Raw genomic sequence first — 20,192 nt, forward strand, 5'->3', positions numbered from 1 at the left:
GTAGTGATGTTAAAGGATGTTTTTGTACAGTCATATTTTGCTCTGTGCTGTGAATGTAACAACTGCATATGAAAGTACTTTCAGTACCACATTTAAAAATGTGTTTATTCTGGGGGAAGTATTGGGGATATCAAGATGCCTAGAAATACTTTATCTTTTAGACTTAGATGAAACACTGCATGAAAGCACTGATCCCAGTTCAACTGTTCTGTGCTAATAAGTGGCAAGGACAAATGTGAGGCAAGTACTCATGGCAAATGAAGTGAGGAGAAAAGAACTAACCTGATCTCAGAAAGTCTAAGAAAGGATGCTGCTCAACCTCTAAAACATTTATTTGATCTATTTACAGACAATACAGTCATATGAACAGAGGAGAATTGATTTCTATTGTAAGACAACTTAAGAAACAGCATGGCTGCATCGCAATTCAACAATGACTACAGCAATAAGGTGGTTTCACAAAGTAGACTATATACAAATTAATACTTTTAACTGATAGTAAGAATGAAATGGGACACAGGATAAATTAATGTTTGCTTGAATGCAGGATAAAGTAAGAGTTAAACTTTTTAACGGTTAGACCTTTTATTCTGGGTTTTCTACCTAATATCCTGCAGGGAGAGAGCTACAAACTGTTGAATTGTTTCACTATGGAAATCAAAAAAGATGCAGCTGTGTGATGTAGTGCAAAGAAAAATGGACATGAAAAAGAGTAAACTGCTCATGGACATCTGCTGCAGAGTTTCTGGATCATTTGGTCACAGACTGAGACTACATGTGTGTGCAGTCACAACAGTCTTAGCTTTCATGGGTGACACGAGAAATGCCTAAGGAGACAAAAACTGTGGTAGAAACAGGGAATGTACTGTGCTAAAGAAGATAATGAACAGCTGAGCAAATGTGCGTGTTCATGGTCCTGTAGCATATGTTTGTGTTTAACACATGATCCACTTTGAAGTTTACCACTCTAAATATGGGACAGCTTGTAATTGCTAGCAGATGTCATTGTTTTCTGAACCTGTGGCCACTCAACCACCTGCAGCATGAGACACATTTTAAAAGGTTAAGGAACAAAATTGAAGGAGAAAATGATTTTAAAAATGTGTCAAGATGTGTAAGACTTGTTTGAAATTGGCTAAAGTGCATTGTTAGAGTCTGTACACTGGGGGGTAGGGCTGGAGGAAGGTGTTGGCACTGGTCATCAATTCATCCAGACCTCATCCTCAAGCTTAGGACTGTGAAGAAAAATCCACAGCAAGTCTGCTCAAAAGTTCACAGATACACACCACACAAAGAAATGAATGCATCCACGTTCCTCTCTTCATGTGCCAAACCTATTTTAGCTTCAGGCTGTTGTTGACCTACAGTAAACGCTAGCCTAGTGCATACATCACTAAATCCATTGTTTGACTAAAGGAACCACTGTATATGACAAAGGTCTCAGCTCTATTTTTTCCATTAGTTACTGTATTTTTACACTTAAATCTGCAATTAAATGTTTACATGATTTACCTTAGACTGTAGAAATTATGTATTAAATTGAAAGATATTCGATCTATAAGCTGAATGAGGGAAGGGAGGAGTTCTGGATGCATTCTGGGCCTTTCAGCCACAGACCAACAGTGGCCAACAGGGAACTTCAAACTGACTTTAGTGGGTGTCCAGTCCCGCTCGCAGCCAGGTGAAGAAAGTAAGTTCAGAAGTTAAGAGTTCACACGGGAGAAGTACCTGAGCTAGGCAGACCATCCTCGGCATGCCGCTGGGGTCTGGGGTGTGGTTTACATGGTAGGGCTGAGGGAGTGACATAGTTGAGGCTGGGGCTATTAATGTCGCCCTCTCCCACGAGAGTCAGGTCAGACAGGGCATCCTCCTCCAGCATCTTCACTGAGTCTCCCCTCCCACAGTCCTGGGATGGGTGGATTGGAGAGATGGTGCCAGGAAACAGAGGAGGTGGTCTGGCTTTCCTCCCCCCACCACTCTCAGTGCCAAGAGCAGAGTCCAAGCTCTGGGACTGATGACTGGCATTGAGCAAGTGGGTGCCACCTCCTCCTCCCCTGTCATTGCCATTTGCCTTATTGCCCCGGCAACCGCTGCTAAGGAAGCTGCAGTCGTTAGGGTTACGGGAATTAGGGGTGGAGCAACTGGGCTCAGGATGGTAGAGAAGAGGCACAGCCTGGTTCGTTGCCACCGGTGACAGGCGGAGAAAGTCTGGGAGCTGCAGGTCACTTTTGTTTAGCAGGCCTCGCTGGTCGTCTGCTCGGTTGCTCTGAGCTTTGGATATGAGGTCGAAGAACTCTGCAGGCATGTCCGCACGCACAGATGATACACACGCATGCAAACAAATTAATAATCATACAAAATACCATCCTCAAAAACAGTGAGACATTCATTGTAATTCAGAAAACATGCAACAGAGGGTGTATATTAATCAGACAAGTCAAAGCTACATTCAGAGTGAGTAGAGGTGACTATTGTGCTAGCTAGCTTTGAAAGCATTTGATGCTGCTTTTGCTATACTGCAGACAGGCAAAAGGTTAGTATGTTCACAGCAACAGAAAGCAACAGAGAGAGCGGTTGTTCAGTCTTTACCTTCAACTTCGGCTATATTAATCTTTTTCTGCTTTCTTTTCTCCGGAGCCTTATGCAGAGAGACAGAGTGGTTGGGTAAGGACTGGTTGCTTGTGTCATGGCTGGGCCCAGCCTTGCCGTTTTCCCCATGGGGGTGGGCTGAACCAGCTTTCCCTGATGGCCTGTCCTCACCCTAAGGGCCACAAGGAGAGTGGAGCGGGGCATTAGAGCCCTGATGAGTCATGGCGGTGCATGTATGGGCACAAGGAATGGCATGACATTGGGACGGGTGCTACTGATTCTAAATGAGATTCTAATGGGGGGGGGGCACAAGAAGGCTGTTCTTGTGTAGAGTGATGAAATTAAGTATATAATGAAATTATATATAATTAGTTTAATGAAGTTTTTTTTTAGGATAACTATAGTGTCACATATATTTGGTCATTTAAAATTAAAAGAAAAAAATAAAATGAAAGGATGTTCCAATGAGACAACTACATACAATGATCAACACTGTATGTACTAACCATCACCAACATTTGGCTTACAGCACACACCACAACACCATAAGGACTAACTACCTAAAACTAGAAGCACACATTACCGCCACTGAGGTGGGACAAAAAAAGAAATCCATAAATGGCCTTTTCAGGTGGTCATAAATAACAAGAAAACCCCAACAACAATCTAAAGCACTACTGCCACCACCAGCTATCCCTACAGGGAGCTTTTAGATGATGGGAGCAAAGGAAATGCTGCGAGGGTGGGCTTATATCACCTGGCCAGGGAATGTGTTATGAAAGAAATAAAACCAGCAAACCAGAGAGAAAGTTTATGATGCATTCGGCCACAGGCAGACCCCAATAATGGAACATTAGGAACCAGAATATGACGAGGCTGTTGGGCCCACAGCCGCAGCGCACATAAATACAGTCACACATACAGCCTGAACATTGACCAAGACAGAGGTACACCTGTGCACATTTAGTAGCGTGACATCGTCAACCAGGAAGTGGAAACATTCAGTGGGTTATGGACATTCCAGTGCAAGAAGAAATGGGAAATAAGAATTTGGAGATCTTACTGTTGATTGGTTTCTGCTTGTTGAGGCCGGGCCAAGACTCTTGTCTGCTGAATGAAAGACAGATTTAGAGAAACTGATGAAGGCGACAAGCATGATAAGCATGATAAATTGGACAGCAGTTAAAATGTTATGTTCGTATGTTGCCATTGAAACAGTTAAAGTGACAGAAATTTATGTTTGTCTTTGTTGCTCACCTTTTCCAGGAGTGTGTTCTGCTGTATCTAACACCACTCGCAGTCCGTCCAGGTTGGAAATAGGAAGACCTAGATCTAAAGGTTCCGACTCCCCGCTCTGCATCAGACAGACACATACCTAATAAGTGTTGATGTCATCACATTTACTGTCTGTCTGTTTGTTTCTGTTATCTACAGACAGCAAGGGTGAGCAGTGACTTACAATGCGTGCCACCAAGTCAGAGAGGTGCAGGCCATATTTGGCAACCACAGGCCTGAGGACTTCAGTCACTGGTTTAGTCGGTTTAGCCTTTAGCCCCACTGAACGGTTGATAGGGACCAAGTCAAGTCTGGAGAAAACAAAAAAAGTAACATTTTCTCCATGACAATAGGTCGTTGAAAGCTTAATCTGATATTTCATAACAGAATGAAGAACTTTTTACAACTGTGTGTTACTGTACCTGAACAGAGTGCGTTTTTCTAGTCGGAGGTCCCGTGAGCACAATGTCATACAGTCTTGGTCCAAAACAAGTGGCTGAGGAACAGAGAAACAAAACAAATTCATTGTAAAAGATTTTCATATTTGATATCACTGACTCTCAGTGGTATCGTCACTACACTACTGAGATAAATAAGAGAACATGAAAGGGCGACTTCTTTTATTAAAGATACAGAAACACATTTAGGTTTTTGTGTCTTATGTAGTTGACTAGAAAGTTGCAGCCATAAAGCCAAAACAATGGCCTGAAAGACACTAAAGCACTTAGAGCCATTTGATAATTCATTAAATCTAAATCCACTCGTGCTGTACCTTCTCCCCTCCGACCAGGAAGAGGTCAATAGCTGCCAGGTTGATGCAGAGCTTCTCACAGAGGCCCAGCAGCAGGTCCCTGATGGACACCCCCGCCCTCAGTGGCACAGAACAACATGAGCCATCTGGCAAGCTAATGTTACACTGCCTCAAGGGGGCGCTGCTGCCTCCTCGCTCTGCTGATGCTGATACTGCACCACGGAAAACATCACCCTGGAGAAAGACAACAATCAAAGACAGGGAAGGAAAGAGAAGATGAGAACGTGAGGAGAGTGTTATAAACAACAAAAAACAATATGTAAGGAGGTTAGCAGAGTAAAAATTGTATATCATTGTACTCTGTGTTCTCAGTTTTTATTTGTTCTGAGCTACATTTAAAGCAGATCAATTAAATCAATTGAGAGGAGGATAATCAAGATAAAGCTGTGACATGCTGACATGAACATCTGTGTGCCTATTACAGTAATGTTTAAACTAATTATCTGTTGATGTCACTTTCCAGACTGACCTCATTGATCCCTGATCCTGATGTCCCCAGCTCCAGACTGGCTCCTGAAGACAGTGAACCCTGGGACTCACGGCGGCCATTGCTGCCAGAGAAATCTGAAAAACAATAAAACTTTCCATGAATGTCTAGAGGAAAGGCTAATTCCAAACCTCTATATCCAAAATAAAAAGCTCAGCATTTTTATTGATAACAGTAAGACCAGCAGAGATGAAGAGGTTTTTCTTCTTGAAAACTACACAATGCCCTTATAATTTTCTTTATGCAATTCCCCCAAACCTATGTACAGCAGTGAAAGAAATTAAAAGAACATTTTACAATATAATGACAACCCAACAACTCCATAGTATATGACACCAAAAAATAAAAAAAAAAACTAAAAAACTAAAACTAAAAAATCAAAACCTGCACCGTTTGAGGAATATGTTGCACTTTGTTGTGTCCACTTCATGTTTACACACAGATACATTCCAGGATTAGTTTGAATAGATGTTTAAAGAAAGATTAGCAGTTTAAATATGGATTTATATGATATGGGTTAGGGTTATAGGACAAATTGTATAATGAATGTAGCTGACTAGCTGTCAGGAATTCATAAAAAGGGCAAAACCACTGACTGTAGTTGAAGTCGGCCAGATCTCGTTTCTTGGGGCCTTTTCCAAAGCTCCTGTTGCGGGACCAGGAAAAAAACATGCCTTTCTTCCTGTCTCCTGAGTCATCCCGGCAGTCTTCATTCAAAGATCGTCCAGATTTGCTTTTTTTGTCCTCCTGTAAATCATAAAGTAAATAAATAAACGACAGACAGAAATATATACACACAAAGGTACAAAAACACAATGGTAAATGATGCATGTTACCACACAGATACATAGAAAAAGAGCCAGATGTGCTTTTTTCTCATACTCTAAAATGTATTATTACAATTACATGAAGAGATCAGACTTAAATTAGTATTTTTATAGGGTTAACTTTACTTTTGAAATTTTTTTTCACTATTTTTTAGTTCTAGAGATTTTTTCTTTCTTTTGTGGCCAGAATTTTTGTGTCTTTACATCCTGGCACATACTGTAAAAAAATAAACAAATGAATAAATTATGCGACTGGGTTTGTGATGCATTTACCTTCTTGGGTGTGGAGAGATTAGAGCGGTCAGAGCCTGTGGTGCTGTGTTTGGAGGTGGGGCTGCTGGGGATGTGGTAAGGGTCGGGCAGGGGCCTCCCCTCTACCTCTGCCAGCATACACTCCTGGTACAGCAGAGACTTGAGGAACCGTGTATAGCTGTCAAACTTCATCAGGTTGAAGATCTGAAGGGTTGAAAAGGAAATACATGCTCAGTAGTTAAATAAAAATACAGGTAAGAACACACAATCGCACAAAAAAATGAGTGTAGAAAAAGGTAATGAAAAGAAAATGGATGGAAGACAGAAAGGACACTGATATGAAATGGCAAAATGACTGAAGAAAGGAAGGACAAACCAAAAATCAGAAGAGAATGGAAAAAGTAGAGAAGCAAGGAGGACGATTGAAGCAGCAAGACTACAGAGGGGAAAGAGGTGGTCAAGATGCTTACAGATGATGAAAGTACACAGGAGAAAGGTAAATTAAGGATTTTATTTTCTTAGAGCTCAAAAATGTAATCCACAGGATGGTGTTAAAAGACAACCATTGAGTTATTTAAAAAAAAAAAAGCATGTCTGTCCTCTGGGAGACAAGAATGTGCTCCGTCAACTGTATTAGAATCTGCCACTCAGATTTAGATATTTCTTTTGTAAAAGTGCTGCAAAGAGTGGGGCAAAAGAAGGAAGAGCATGTTGTGAGCATGGATGTATGTGTATGTGTGTGTGTTTGAGTTGTCAGGCATGTTTCAGTCAGAGTCAAAAGTCATTAGCGGCATGAAATTTGAGACGCCTGGAGATATTTTGGAAATAGTTCATCCTAGGCTTTGATGTATAAGTGCATGTGCATCCATAAAAAAATGTGTGGATGTTTGATGTCTAAAAATATGGATAGTGATGGTCTCTCTAGGCTCGTGACTCTAATCAGGGCTTAAACATTTGACCTGAGCTGCTAAAGTCAATAAAGCTTTTCAGCAACTTTCATCCCTCTACAATGTGCACATCTAAGAAACTAATTAGGTTCGTGATGCTGGACAGCAGGCCAAGACGAATAGCTGACCTCATGTTGCGTGAGTGCTCTGTGCTATAATACTGGCACTTTTCCCAATAGGCGTTCCTTTTAATTCAGTTTTATGAGTAATATTAAATGTGTCCTTCAGGGAAGCTTTTTTCACTTCACCCTAACAAGGAGGGACAGAGGTCTGTCTCTGGAGCAGGACCTTCCTGTTTGACAGAAGTGGCTGCTCATCACCTTGTTTGTATATGGCTGTTGTGTGTGTGCATTTGGTGTATATGCTACCTGCAGTTGCTGCTCCTTGAACATGTCAGGCCGGGGGGCATTGAGGATGTCATCAGCAAGCTGAGCTTGACTGTCTATGTTGACTGGTGTTGTTGCCTTACTGGACAGGAAGCTGTTGTAGATCTCCCTGGCACGCTGAGAGAGCTGAGGACATTAGGGGGCGGTCACAAACAACAGAGGACAGGTCAGGTAGAGGAAAAATAAAAATGGGTTAGACATAGAATGTGAGGGATACAGTGCGTTAATTAACTTTTTTTTTTTTGCAAAGGGGGTATAAATGTATGCAATTCTGTTAGACTCTGTGTCTACATGTCTGTTACCTGCTTCTTGTCACTCTCTGGGACGTGGCTGAAAAACTCACAAGCCTGCCAGAACAGGATATTCTCCTCACTAAACTCTTTCTTTAGGAACTCCTGCAGCACAAGAATCAAACATGGATTATTACTAAAGACTACTAACAGCATGTGCTGTTCAGGAACAGTCATGTGCTGTTGTAGTACCGAGAAGTAGCGGACTCCCACGGGGTCCTGCAGCAGTCTCTCGAAGCAGACAGCCCAGCTGGCCACTCTCCGCTCAGTGTGGCGCCGGTGGCTCTGGACACTGGGCAGGCTGGCATTACTGTTCAGACTATTGTCACTACTGCAGCCCTGCAACTCCACACTGTTCAGTTCTGTTCACACACACACACAAATACACAAAACATCAAATTCTTGTGCTCTCAGTAGGACTGTGACAGTTTGATTTGTACTATTGTCATTGCAATAGAGACACCAGGCCCAGGTGTGTCCCATACTGCTGATAGTGCTGCTTTGATCCAGCACGAGAGCAGCACCTGGTCCAGTGAGGCCTCCTCTCCTCACACAGGTCCCTCCTGTGGGTCTGTGTTGCTCTATCTTGTGTTTTGCAACACAACACCCATGCAGCTCACTTTCACTCAAACAATTCTTGGAATTCTGATATCACAGACTTCACCAGCCCATTTGTTTGAACTGTTTTCAACTCACTAAAAAAATGTAATAATGATCTATTTGTCACAATAAAATTCCAGAAAAAGTCACTAGAAGAAACTAAAAAAAAATGATGTACTCTATAATGATGATGATGTTCACTATCATTTGTTAGTACAACACAAGTATCCCAGGCATTCATGCTGTATGTTAACACAGCTCCATTACACCATTATCTTTACAGATTATTTATGTTTTACACTATAACTTCCAACTATTCACTCTCAGTAAAAACTGTTTTCCTCATAAAGCACTCTTTTAACTTTCCCATTAAAGACTTTTATTTATTTATTTTTTTGCATGGATACTTATTTTCTCTAAGTAGTTCCACTTTTACCAGCACTCGACCTGAGCGTTTCTTTGTTTTTAATCTTTTGATGAGAGCAGGGGGCAGGAAAATTGAGATGCCCAGAAAAGCTGAAAATAACCAGAATAGAGCAGCTTCAGGCCTGATGTACTAAAAGTGTGCTGCTAAATTGAGATAAAACAAAATACAAGAACAGCCAGAGGGAAGGCATCACCGGTCAGGTGCTTGAGATGACGCAAATGGTGTAAATAAACTGAAAGACCAGTATCCAGCCCACAGCTAAAGCCCTGTGTGATTTAAAACTTGGAAACTTGGCTATTACTGGATATTTCCAGTGTGATTTCCACTTATGCAGGTTTGTTTATCCATTTAATATTAGCAATGACTCTTTTCACACTGAGGATATATTTTATCAGTTTTGTTAAACTACTTAGCTCTTTCACGCTCATTCAGATTCAAACCAGCATAGTAAACAACCTCTGACACTACACTTCAGCCAGCTTCAGCTCTATCACTGAATGAGAAACATGAATCCATGCCTTCTGTAAACCACATACCGGTACTCTGCTCAGTGTCACAGAAGCTGGAGTGTGTTACAACATACAAACTGGTTATATCACCAGTCTATCATATAGGCAACCCACTAATACCAGACTGCATCACAACAGTCAAACCAAGCTTCTGTTAAAAATAAAATTTGGTACATTTTGTAATCTACAGTTCACAAAAGGTCTATATGTTTGCACCCATACAAAAGGAATTCAGTCATTTTGGGGAGCAGAGCAGCAGAGGTGAGTGACACATGGAGCAAAGTTAGCTTTCCTGAGTAGCAACCCAGAACTCGGTCCACAGACAGCATTAACACATCCTCCCTAACTATGTATTCTTTTTAAACCCGAACTTCAACTCGCTTTTATCTTGTAATGGAGATGCACAAGAGAAAGATACTGACACTTAATCACCACACTGCTCAGACTAACAACAACATAGTTAAACATAAGTGCCATATGACATTCACACAGACACACTGGTAGCTACAAAGCCATTTCTTAAACCTCCTGCATCTTGTGATCAGGGGATTCCTCTTAAACTTGGCAATGTTAAAATAATATCAGTAACAAACTAAAGATTTTTTTTGGAAAACACATTTAAAACGCCAGCTATCTCCTCACCTGGGTAGAGTTGGTAGGAACCTGTGTGATGCCAGAGAGGCAGGCAGCGAATCCTTAAGGGTATCCAAGCCCCTTCATCCATACTCTACCCTATCAGGGCCTCTCACAACTGCAAACACACCAGGTTGAAAACACGCTCTTAGACAAGGGCGCGCACACATACACACACACACACGCAGCTGATAACATCACAGGAAGGGAGAGAGAGAGGAGGGAAAGCGGAGAGAAAAGGAGAAGTACATTGAATGAGAAAAAGAGGCTGTTGGCTGACAACCTGAGAGACCACAGAGTGAGCTGGGTCACAACACGTACACACACCTGCATGCACGCTAACACACACACAACTCTATGAGCTTCCTGATAGGTAAGTGATACAAGCACTCAGAGACTTCCAGATGAATAATTCAGCACACAGGGAGAAGGGAACTAAAAACGATGGCACACACGCACAATATATATAGTACATGCGCATGTACACACATCCACACAAACTGCAGTATTGATGAGCCGCTTGTTAAAGGAAGGCCAGTACTGAGACTAATAAGGCCCGCAGCCCCTACACAGCTGAACATGCATACACTGACAGATGCAAAGAACAAGGAAGAAATATCTGTCAATCTACTTATGGCTTGACTTTTCTGACAGTTAACAATACATCAAAATCAGTTTTCAATGTAAAAATTAATATAATACCGTTGTGGACCTTGAATAATAATGCTCCATGTACAGTCTAACCGCTGTATATAAACATGGACAACAGGTCACTACTTCCTGCCACTGTGCTAAAGTAAAGAAAATGACCACTTGTTCAGAAATCAGAATAATATCTATCTAAAATGAAGATAATATCAAATTTTGATTCGTACTTTGAATTTTTAGTTTGGCTCATGTCCCATCCACAAACATGGAGGTTGTGGTTTATGACATATACTGCAACCAGTCAACAGGGGGCGATTGACTTTTGTCTGCTCCCCAAAATGACTGAATTCCTTTTGTATGGGTGCTTCACTTCTGAGGAAGCTGTCAAGTTGTCCATCACTCCAAACAATACAATCTATGGCCTTAAACAATCACTCACACTCACAATCTAATTTCTGTATTAAACACATATAATCACAATTTTTAGCCTACGCCCACGATATGGCCTAAATTCAGGCTACAATAGAGAACAACTGGAGAGGAAGTTCAGAAAATGTGAATTCAAATTCTAAATAGGACAAATAAGGTAAAGGCAAAACCATTTTTGGCAGGAATGAACTTTGTCATAGCTCCAACAAATCACATTAAACTGGAGTTAAACTGGTTGAGGTATCCATAATAACACTGAAATAACTAACTCTTATTTTTTAGAATATGAGAAAAATGTTTCAAAACATTTAGTTTAAGGAATTGTTAAATCTGTAGATCCATTTGATAAGCTCTATGAAAATTACAGTAACAGCAGTCACTTCACAACTTTGCCTCAGGTTCTCAAACTAGTGCTAATTTTTTAGATGTACTGGAGCTAGAATCTCAAAAATCTCACTTTTCTCATTTTTGTGCACATTATTGCATCTTTCCCACGAAACTCTTAGCTTAGTTGTGTAGGATTTCTTTCCTTTACATGGGCAACATTTTTAAGTTAGCCTTCACCGAGTTAATGAATTTCCCATCTCCCAACCTGTAGCATGACTAACATGCCATCAGGCGCTCTACATCACATGCACATAAATGTGCAGCCAGAGCCAGCTTTCCTCTTCACTCACTAAGAACACATTCTGTCTTCCCGGCACCTGAACTGGCACTTCTATGTTAACACTGACTGTAAACATGTCTGCCATGAGCCCATTTGTCTTGTTTCACACCTCGTCCCTTTGCTTTAGTGTCTTTCATATGCATTTGTGAGGTGTTAAAGTGCCATCAGAAGTCTCCTCAATAGGAGACCTTTTGTCATTGTTGACTGACTGCTTATAAGACAAACCTATTTCTGCAACTTTTAAGACATGGTTAGACAACACTGTACCTTATGCAGACTTTACCTTATGCACTGTTGTAATATAGAACTTTCACATAATAAACTATTGCATTTAATTAAATTCTCTATTAAGAATTGATAGTGCACAAGCACAATCAAAATGTGAGCCTGGCAGAAGATCCTATCTGTGACTTGCCTTCACATGTCCTTCTGCGCAGTCAACAAGTTTACAAATTTGGGACTGACTTTATGATGCAGCCTGCCAACAGCAACAAAGCAGGCAGAGGTGGGGCAGAGGTTGAGCAAGTCAAACCAGAATGCCTGTTGTACGAATTTCAGTGAAAAAATGAATGAGGTGCTCAACATACGCATGGCTATGTTGCTACACTTGAGAGCAGGAGAACTTGTCTGACACAATAAGTTATAAAGTATACAGTATTTGTGCTATTAAAAGTTGCTCATGACAAAGAATTCAAAGAGATTAATTTATATGTCTGGTCTGTCTGTTAGTCAAATTCTGTGATAAGAGGAAAAGTGAAGATCTGGTATCACAAAAAGGTCATATTTTTAAAAAAAGATAATGGCTGTTTGCATGTGTGTACTCTAAGTAACCACCTCATGGTCCACTTTCACCAGTTCTGAGAATGTCAGATGTAGAAAGACATATCTACTCACCTCCATCGGAGACTGCAGCAGACTGTAAAAAAGCACAGAGAGACATCGATTAGGCTCTTCCCTCATCACACAGATGACACACATTCATACAAGCTTGAACAGTACACAGGAACCAGGAAGCAGCTGCCCAGGCATGCGCTTTGGTCTGTGTGGAGACACATTACAGACCCAGACTGTTTCTCACAAGGCCTGGCCCATGGTCACACACACTTTCACATCATGACACAGTCAGGTTAGCACCCATAGTCATTGTCTTCTCTGTGGGTGGAATCATCTGTGAACTGGCTGTACTTGATCTGCAAGATAACCTCCTCAGTTGGGTGGGGCTTACTGTGTGTGTGTGTGTGTGGCTGTAATGTTACATTATAAGAACCAGGGTTAGGGTAAGAGCTGAAGATAGGCATCTTGTTGTGATGGTAAAAGTTAAGTTAATGTTAAATAATGTCCTCAAAAACACAAATGCAACACACAAATGCTCTGCAAACACTGACTGTGTATCTGATATTCTTCTCAGCGTGGAGACCAAAACCTGTCTACACACTCACATTCTGTTCCCCAGAATGAAAATCACTGAATTTTAGGATGATAATTTGTTTTAAAGGTCAGGGTGAAGTTGGGGTTAAGGTTAAGGTTAAGGTTAGGGAAGTCATTTTATGTTTAACACTGAGGCAAGTCTCCAGGGAATGTCAATGTAAAGTCCTCATGAGAACTGAAAACAAACGTGTGTGTTGAGTGTATGTGCTAAAAGAGGTGAAGAGGGGAACTTTAGACCTACCTGCCCCCGATTTCACACTAAAGTGAAACATTTGCTTTCACCTCAAAATCACCAATTATAGATAGTTTATCAAGTCAACTGTCTACATCAGTTTAATCAATTCAATTTAAACCCCTATCTGTTTAGCAGCTTCAAATCAAATTTATTTGTCGCATACTTTTAAAATACAATGTACAATAAAGTGCAATAAAATACAGCTTTTGGAGTCTTTTAGATTTTTAAACCCACAGGCACAGATACAGATCTACACAGACACATATTAAAACCAGAAATACTTCAGACTCAAATCTTACTTCCTTGACACAGGCACAAAACAGCATACAGAAACACACACACGCTATACAATGCAGTAATCTGTATCCCAGACATGCTGAGCTGGGATGAGATCATTCAACACGTACATCAGTAATTCAGCTAACTCTGGAACATAGTTGAAATGCTCTGTGAGTCACAGAGCAAAAGTAGAAGTACAGACAAAAGGAAGAAAGGGGGGAGAGAGAAAAAAAAGAGACAGACAGGAACAAAACAAGAAAGGATGCAATTAAAGGTGGAAACGGTTTGCCAAGATAAAAATGGGAGAAAGAAGAAAGCAAAGAGGAGAAAAGCTACACTGTCGATTTGTCAGAGGCTTTTGATGCTCTTAATCTGATAGCTCTGCCTGTAAATGATTGGCTTTGTGCTTTATTCACATGACAGAAGACAAGCTATGGTGTAACCATGTGGGCAGATATTCTGAAGGGGCTTTCTTTGATACGTCTGCATTTGAAAACTAACCTTCAGTGATATCATCATTAGTCAACACGGACACACACAGTTTACCAGGTGACTTTGGAATCCCAGTACTGTAATTTCTTCCTCATTTTGACATGCTGAACGACACTTTGCCTCTATGTCTCACTGGCCATTGCAATGCACAAGATCCCGAACAGCCAATAAATAAGGGATTCAGCATATTTTAAAGTCGTGGCAAGCTATTAACAAAAAAAACAAAACAAAAAAACTACATTTTATATTTTACTTTATATATAGTTTTATATTATACTGAAACTATACCGTGAGCAACAGGGTGGCTACACCCTGTCTTTACCCTCATAATGAAATTAACGCAGAGGGAAGTGCTACTTCCCTGAGTAAATCCCCTCATTATATGTGAGGAACCGGTATATAGCTGCAGTTACCTTAAATCAGAGAATTTACATGATCACCTAAGTACTGCTTGTCCTTTTTTATTTTTTGCATTAACCTGATTTATTGAATGCCATTTAGAAAGGCCACCAGTTTACACCCAGAACATTAGAGAAACCCACATCAGACAATATGTTGGGAAAAATCTTATTTTCCTGGTCATACACAGTAGCTTCAGATGGCATTCAGACCTCTTCATTTCTGCACATTTTAAATGGATTAAACTCTAATTTCTGCAGATTAATTTACATACTGTAATACATAACTCACTGTGACAAAGTAAAAGGGCAGTCGTGGCCTAATGGCTAGGGAGTCGGACTTGTAACCTGAAAATTGTAGGTTTGAGTCTCAGGTTCGGCAGGAGTTGTCGGTGGCACAGAGTGAATAGCCAGTGCCCTGTCCACCCTCAATACCATGCCTGAGGTGAGACCCTTGAGCAAGGCACCGGACCCCCAGTTGCTCCCCGGGTGCCGCAGCATTGGCTGCCCACTGCCCCGGGTGTGTTTGCACAGTGTGAGTGTGTGTGCACTTGGGTGGGTTAAATGCAGAGCACAAATTCCAAGTATGGGTCACCATACTTGGCCATGTAAAGTCACTTTCACTAAAAGCCCTCTGGCAGCTGTGACTTTAAGGCTTAAGAAGCTTTCCACATCTGGATTTTGGCAAGGTGAACTGTCACCCCATTCTCAGGTAGTAAACTCGTAGTGAACTCTAAACCGCAATTTTGTAAACACTTTGGCTAGAAAAAAAAAGCTGTGAATTTTGAATATACGACATAATAAAGTGTGTTAAGAGGAAAGGGACCTGTATTTTCTGAAACTACTGTATATATATGTAACTCCAGTTTTAAGAATGTGTTGAGAGAAGGGAATCAGTTCTCTGACAACTGTATGCATGATGCAAGAAAAGATTATTCCTAGTAGGAATACATCTTTGTGTTTAAAACAGTGAAATGACCAAAAGTGTAACAGGCACTAAAATATGTAAAAAATAAAAAAGAGCAGCTCCTATTAGCTGAAATAAGTTAGCTCTAGGGCTGCACCTATCGATCATTTTTGGAATAGCGTATTCTACCGAATATTTCAACGATTACTCGAGTAATCGGATAAAATTGACTTCTGCATTTTTAAACAATAATACTATTGTGTAAACGGCATGTTACCTCAAAGTGGCATCACCTTGTGTCGGCTCCGCTGGATGAGCCGGTCTGGTTCACAACCGGATGCTTTCTGTTCATGCATTGATGAAGTGCTGTTGTGGTTCGCCAGTTCTACTTTACAATGCACGCACTACACCGTGTTGTCATCTTTTTTAAGTCCGAAACAATCCCAGGCTTTGGACATTTTCTGCCTTTTACGGATGGTTTCGCTCTCTGCCGAAGCGCCAACTTTTGATACGGAAATGCATTGTGCGACAGTGATTACAGTCCGTGTGGAACAATGATCCCTATGTGTAGCAGGTCCAATAACGCAAGTTATAGTAATTAAACGAATACTCGAAGCAAAGAAGTTGCCTCGATGATTTTTTGTAATCGAATTCATTGATTTCGTCGAGTAATCAGTGCAGCCCTAGTTAGCTCCACCGCTTGTTGACTGTAAAATTCCCATTGTGACTAAACCAATGTGCTCTGATCTGGTTTGGCCCTGTAACAGGAGTCCAACAACTGGAACACCTATAAATCCTGTCTATTCTGAATCAAGTTGAACACTTGATAAGGCATACAGTATGTGCAAGTGTGATATATGTACATCTTCACCATTTCCTCACTTGACCCTAAGTCTGCTTGAGTCTGTCCTTGGCAGATGGCACAGCGAGGGTAATCACTGGGATTAGCCATTTCAGGCTATCCCCGTAAGAGCAGAGGCTGGCACCAGCATGTGAAATCCGATTTGATGTGAGGTTATAGCAGCTGATTTTGGTCGACCAACCAGAGAAAATGAAAAGAGGCAAAAACCTTAACAGTGGAAACTGGTTACTCGATCCTTACATGGATTCAAGTTCAAAACATTTCACATCTCACAAATTTCAACAGCCTTCATCTCTGATGTGTGGGTGTGATTCATGTGTGAGTTACAACATGCTGTCTATTTTACATGGGTGTAGCTTAGAGTGTATAGCATATGGTCCACATCTGTTAGAGGTGTCTTTTGCATGTAGGGTGCATTCGTTTGCATACATGAATGTGTGTGTGTGTGTGTGTGTGTGTGTGTGTGTGTGTGTGTGTGAGAGAGACCCCCCCCCCCCCAATCCAGCTCTAATGTGATCATTTCCAGACGTATTCTGTGGTGGAGTGGTTTGGCCCCTAGTTGAGGCCCCAAATCCCCTCTCCTCTTTTCTTCCTCTCACTTCTCTCTAACCTGTTTTCAAACTCCTTCCTTTTGTTTGCTCTTTTCTTCCCATCAAGTCGCTCTGTTAGGCTCCAGCAGATCCCCGCGAACCTGGTTAAGGAATAAGCAGGTATAGAAAATGGATGGATGGATGGAAATCGCCCTGTTCTTTTGTCTCATCTCTCTACTTTCACTCTTTCCTTAAGTCATCCTCTTCTTTCCCTCCCTCCTTCAACTTTTCTTCTCTCATTCCAGTGGTGTTTCCCCCTCCTCTCCTGGCTGATCCTGGTCATTCTTGACAACCCACAGGGAATGACTGGGGTTTTCCAGACTTTCCCTACATTTCTCTTCTAAAGCCCCTATCTACAGAGAATCTGAAAGCTGGAAAATGCAACAGTCTTGAGCCATAAACAGAGAATCTCAACAAAAAATATAGCTCCCAAGACGTCCTACTACTTCATGCCAATTTTCGCCTCCATTGGTTTCAAACCCAGTTAGCTCTACACTACCTCACTATTACCAGCTTGTTGGGATTTACTGCTATGTCATTGCAGCAATATTGTCATTATTGTCTGCTGATACTGATTGTTCATAAATATCAATGGGCTTTTATGTCCCCATCAGACAGTAAATGCACCAATCAAATCAGCATAAAATGTGACACATCAGCATATGACCGATTATGATTTATTATGTACTTGGACTTTGTCAGAGAAAAAGAGTTCCAAGCAAAACCTCAAAATGGCCATGTGGTTATGAATTTTTTGAATTCACACAGAGCTGTAGCTAATGGTTTATTCTCATCAATTAACATGTCAACACATTACTCATTGACCATTTAAACTGTCTCAGATAGACATGGTTACAATGCATGACACGCCATCACTAGGAATAGCTTTACATTTTTACATTTCAGTGCACAGCTTACTGAATTGAAGTTGATTCTCAGATCAGACCCACAAAATATCTACTGTTAACTAAAAAAAAAAAAAAGAAACGGAAAACACACCCTTTCAAGCTCAGCTTTAAAAAGTGTTGTAAAAATGCTGTTAACTGGGTAACTTCTTTACTCTATAAAGTAGTGAATATTGCCCATCACAAGCTCCTAGAGCCTACACTGACATCTTCAAATTGTTTTTCATGTATAACCAACAGTTCTAAACCTCACAAGATTTTTTTTTTCAGTGAAAGAGTGTAAATACAGCAATCCTCAGAAGCTGGAACCAACAATTAGATCTTAGAATTCACAAAGCTCTGTGAAAAACTTGATAAAATGGTTTTGATTTTCTAAGAAGTCAGAAGAAATCAGCTTCACATCCACCAGATGCAATTGGAAAGGCATTCAGAGGGGACGGCATGTTGTATTACATTATAACTTTGTCGATCAATGTGGTTTTAAAACCAGATTATTTTGTCTACTTATCACAACTTTGTCATTTTCCCACGAAGATGTAGAAAACATTTGGGGAAACATAAAATCCCACCTTGCAGCCACATGCCAGGCCTGTTCATGCATGATTTATGTGTGTTTGTGTGTGTTTGCATGTGTATGTAGGGAGTGGTTGGTCACTATGTATACAGGTCCCAAAGTGCTTTATTAGGTGTCCCATGTGCTTTATCTGTTATGATGCCTGAACACTGGGTTCAAACTATGGCTATAATTTATAGGCATTCATTCTCACAGTTATCATAACATTAGCACTTTAACGATGACAATGACAGTGTCAAGGAAAACGCATTGTGGAAAACGACATTTTGTTTTATACGATGAGACACAGAGCAGCTAGTAACACCTAACATGGCGCATAAAAAAGTATCTGTGGGAGAAATTGTCAGGCATAACATATACACACACACACACACACACACACACACACAAACACACACACAAAGACAACACTGTGTACCACAGGAACCTATTCCTGGCTCCATCACTGGAGCTGTAACTGCCACCTTTGGTACAGCATGAGATTCATCTCTTGTGTGTGTGTGTGTCTGTGTGTGTGTGTGTGTGTGTGTGCGTGTGTGTGGTGAAAGGACTAAAATATTCAAAAACACTGAATGAATCTTCTAGGTCTACTCATAAGCCTGTAAAACCTGACATTACTACAGGAGACCACACCTATAACTGAACAACTGACACACATATGCTGTCCTTAAAAGGTGACTTCGAATTCACAACACGGATTTCCCGACTGCCTGCGCATAATCACTCACACTCACACTCACACACACTCACACACACACACACACACACACACACACACACACACACACTTCCAGCTGAGAAGGAAGCGGCTACACCAACAGTCTCAACGTGTGCGTGCCTGTGTGTTTACTTTTGAATATGAGGTGGCTGAATAGTGGCTGCCATTGAGTAGACTAGAGTCACCCTGCCAGGACGTGCAACCATGAAACTGCTTAGCTTTAGTGTAGCTTAACTCAGAGAGGAAAGGATGAGGTAATCAAGCTGATTGGATTTTAATGATCCAAAAGTCCAATGAGCCTCTGCAGGTGCAAGCACAAGTGAAGCTGCTGTCCATTCTTCCTCCTGACATTAGGTTGCACAAATCACAAATCTGATCAGTTTCTCAAAAAAGGAAGTGCAGATTTTAAACTCATAGCTGACTAATCAATGAAAAAAAGCAATTATCAAACTTAGTGTGAATGGACCCTCTGTATTCACCATCTCTACATCCCCACAGACATTTCTAAACCTGATATTTCTTCCAAAGTCAATTCCTCTGTGTCCAACTCTGAAATACTAGGAAAAATCCCTAAATCTCTGCATCACACTCAGGAATCAATATGCACTCTCAATGAAAGGAAGGAATGCAGATCATGTTAGTTTCCCTACAATAGAGCCACACAGGAGATGTGACTCAGAGGCCGAGCTGCTGATAAATGTCTGTTTTTTTTGGCTTGTTGCCTTAAATGCACCATCATCACACAGACAAAAGAGGGAACAAGATGTAAACACAACACAATCTGATCAAATACCTGTCTAAGCACATGCACATACACTCTCAAAGCCTCCAATCGACACACCAAATTAAGTGAATTTTATGGGAAAAGACAAAGCTGACTCAGCCCACCTTTCCATTGCTGTACAGCTGGGTTTTTCTCTCTTTAACACACACAAATGCATATGAGATGTTTTCAAGGTGATTCACCGAGGCGAGAAAAAAGAAGCTCTCTGTCTTAACCTCTGTTTCTCTTCCTCTCTGTCTCCTG

At 41.0% G+C, this 20,192-nt stretch overlaps 1 protein-coding gene across 7 annotated transcripts in view; it reads right to left on the reverse strand.

The window, feature by feature from the left end:
* Positions 1-1,462: 1,462 nt before the first annotated feature.
* Positions 1,463-20,192, reverse strand: part of rgs12b (regulator of G protein signaling 12b) — a 37,410-nt gene continuing 18,680 nt past the window's right edge. For 2 of the 7 annotated variants that reach the window (XM_026303462.1, XM_026303461.1), the window contains exons 6-19: positions 12,672-12,693; positions 8,057-8,226; positions 7,877-7,969; positions 7,557-7,700; positions 6,263-6,445; positions 5,759-5,909; positions 5,145-5,239; positions 4,637-4,849; positions 4,287-4,360; positions 4,049-4,175; positions 3,847-3,943; positions 3,653-3,699; positions 2,590-2,761; positions 1,463-2,295 (exon numbers count right to left, since the gene is read on the reverse strand). In XM_026303462.1, the coding sequence (XP_026159247.1) occupies positions 1,712-2,295; positions 2,590-2,761; positions 3,653-3,699; positions 3,847-3,943; positions 4,049-4,175; positions 4,287-4,360; positions 4,637-4,849; positions 5,145-5,239; positions 5,759-5,909; positions 6,263-6,445; positions 7,557-7,700; positions 7,877-7,969; positions 8,057-8,226; positions 12,672-12,693 (2,172 nt within the window). In that variant the 3' untranslated portion in view covers positions 1,463-1,711. The remainder of the gene's footprint in view (positions 2,296-2,589; positions 2,762-3,652; positions 3,700-3,846; positions 3,944-4,048; positions 4,176-4,286; positions 4,361-4,636; positions 4,850-5,144; positions 5,240-5,758; positions 5,910-6,262; positions 6,446-7,556; positions 7,701-7,876; positions 7,970-8,056; positions 8,227-12,671; positions 12,694-20,192) is intronic. The other 5 variants (XM_026303465.1, XM_026303463.1, XM_026303464.1 and 2 more) reach the window with 5 other exon arrangements.

Source organism: Mastacembelus armatus, chromosome 1, assembly GCF_900324485.2.
Source record: "Mastacembelus armatus chromosome 1, fMasArm1.2, whole genome shotgun sequence".
Classification (NCBI taxonomy): Eukaryota; Metazoa; Chordata; class Actinopteri; order Synbranchiformes; family Mastacembelidae; genus Mastacembelus; species Mastacembelus armatus.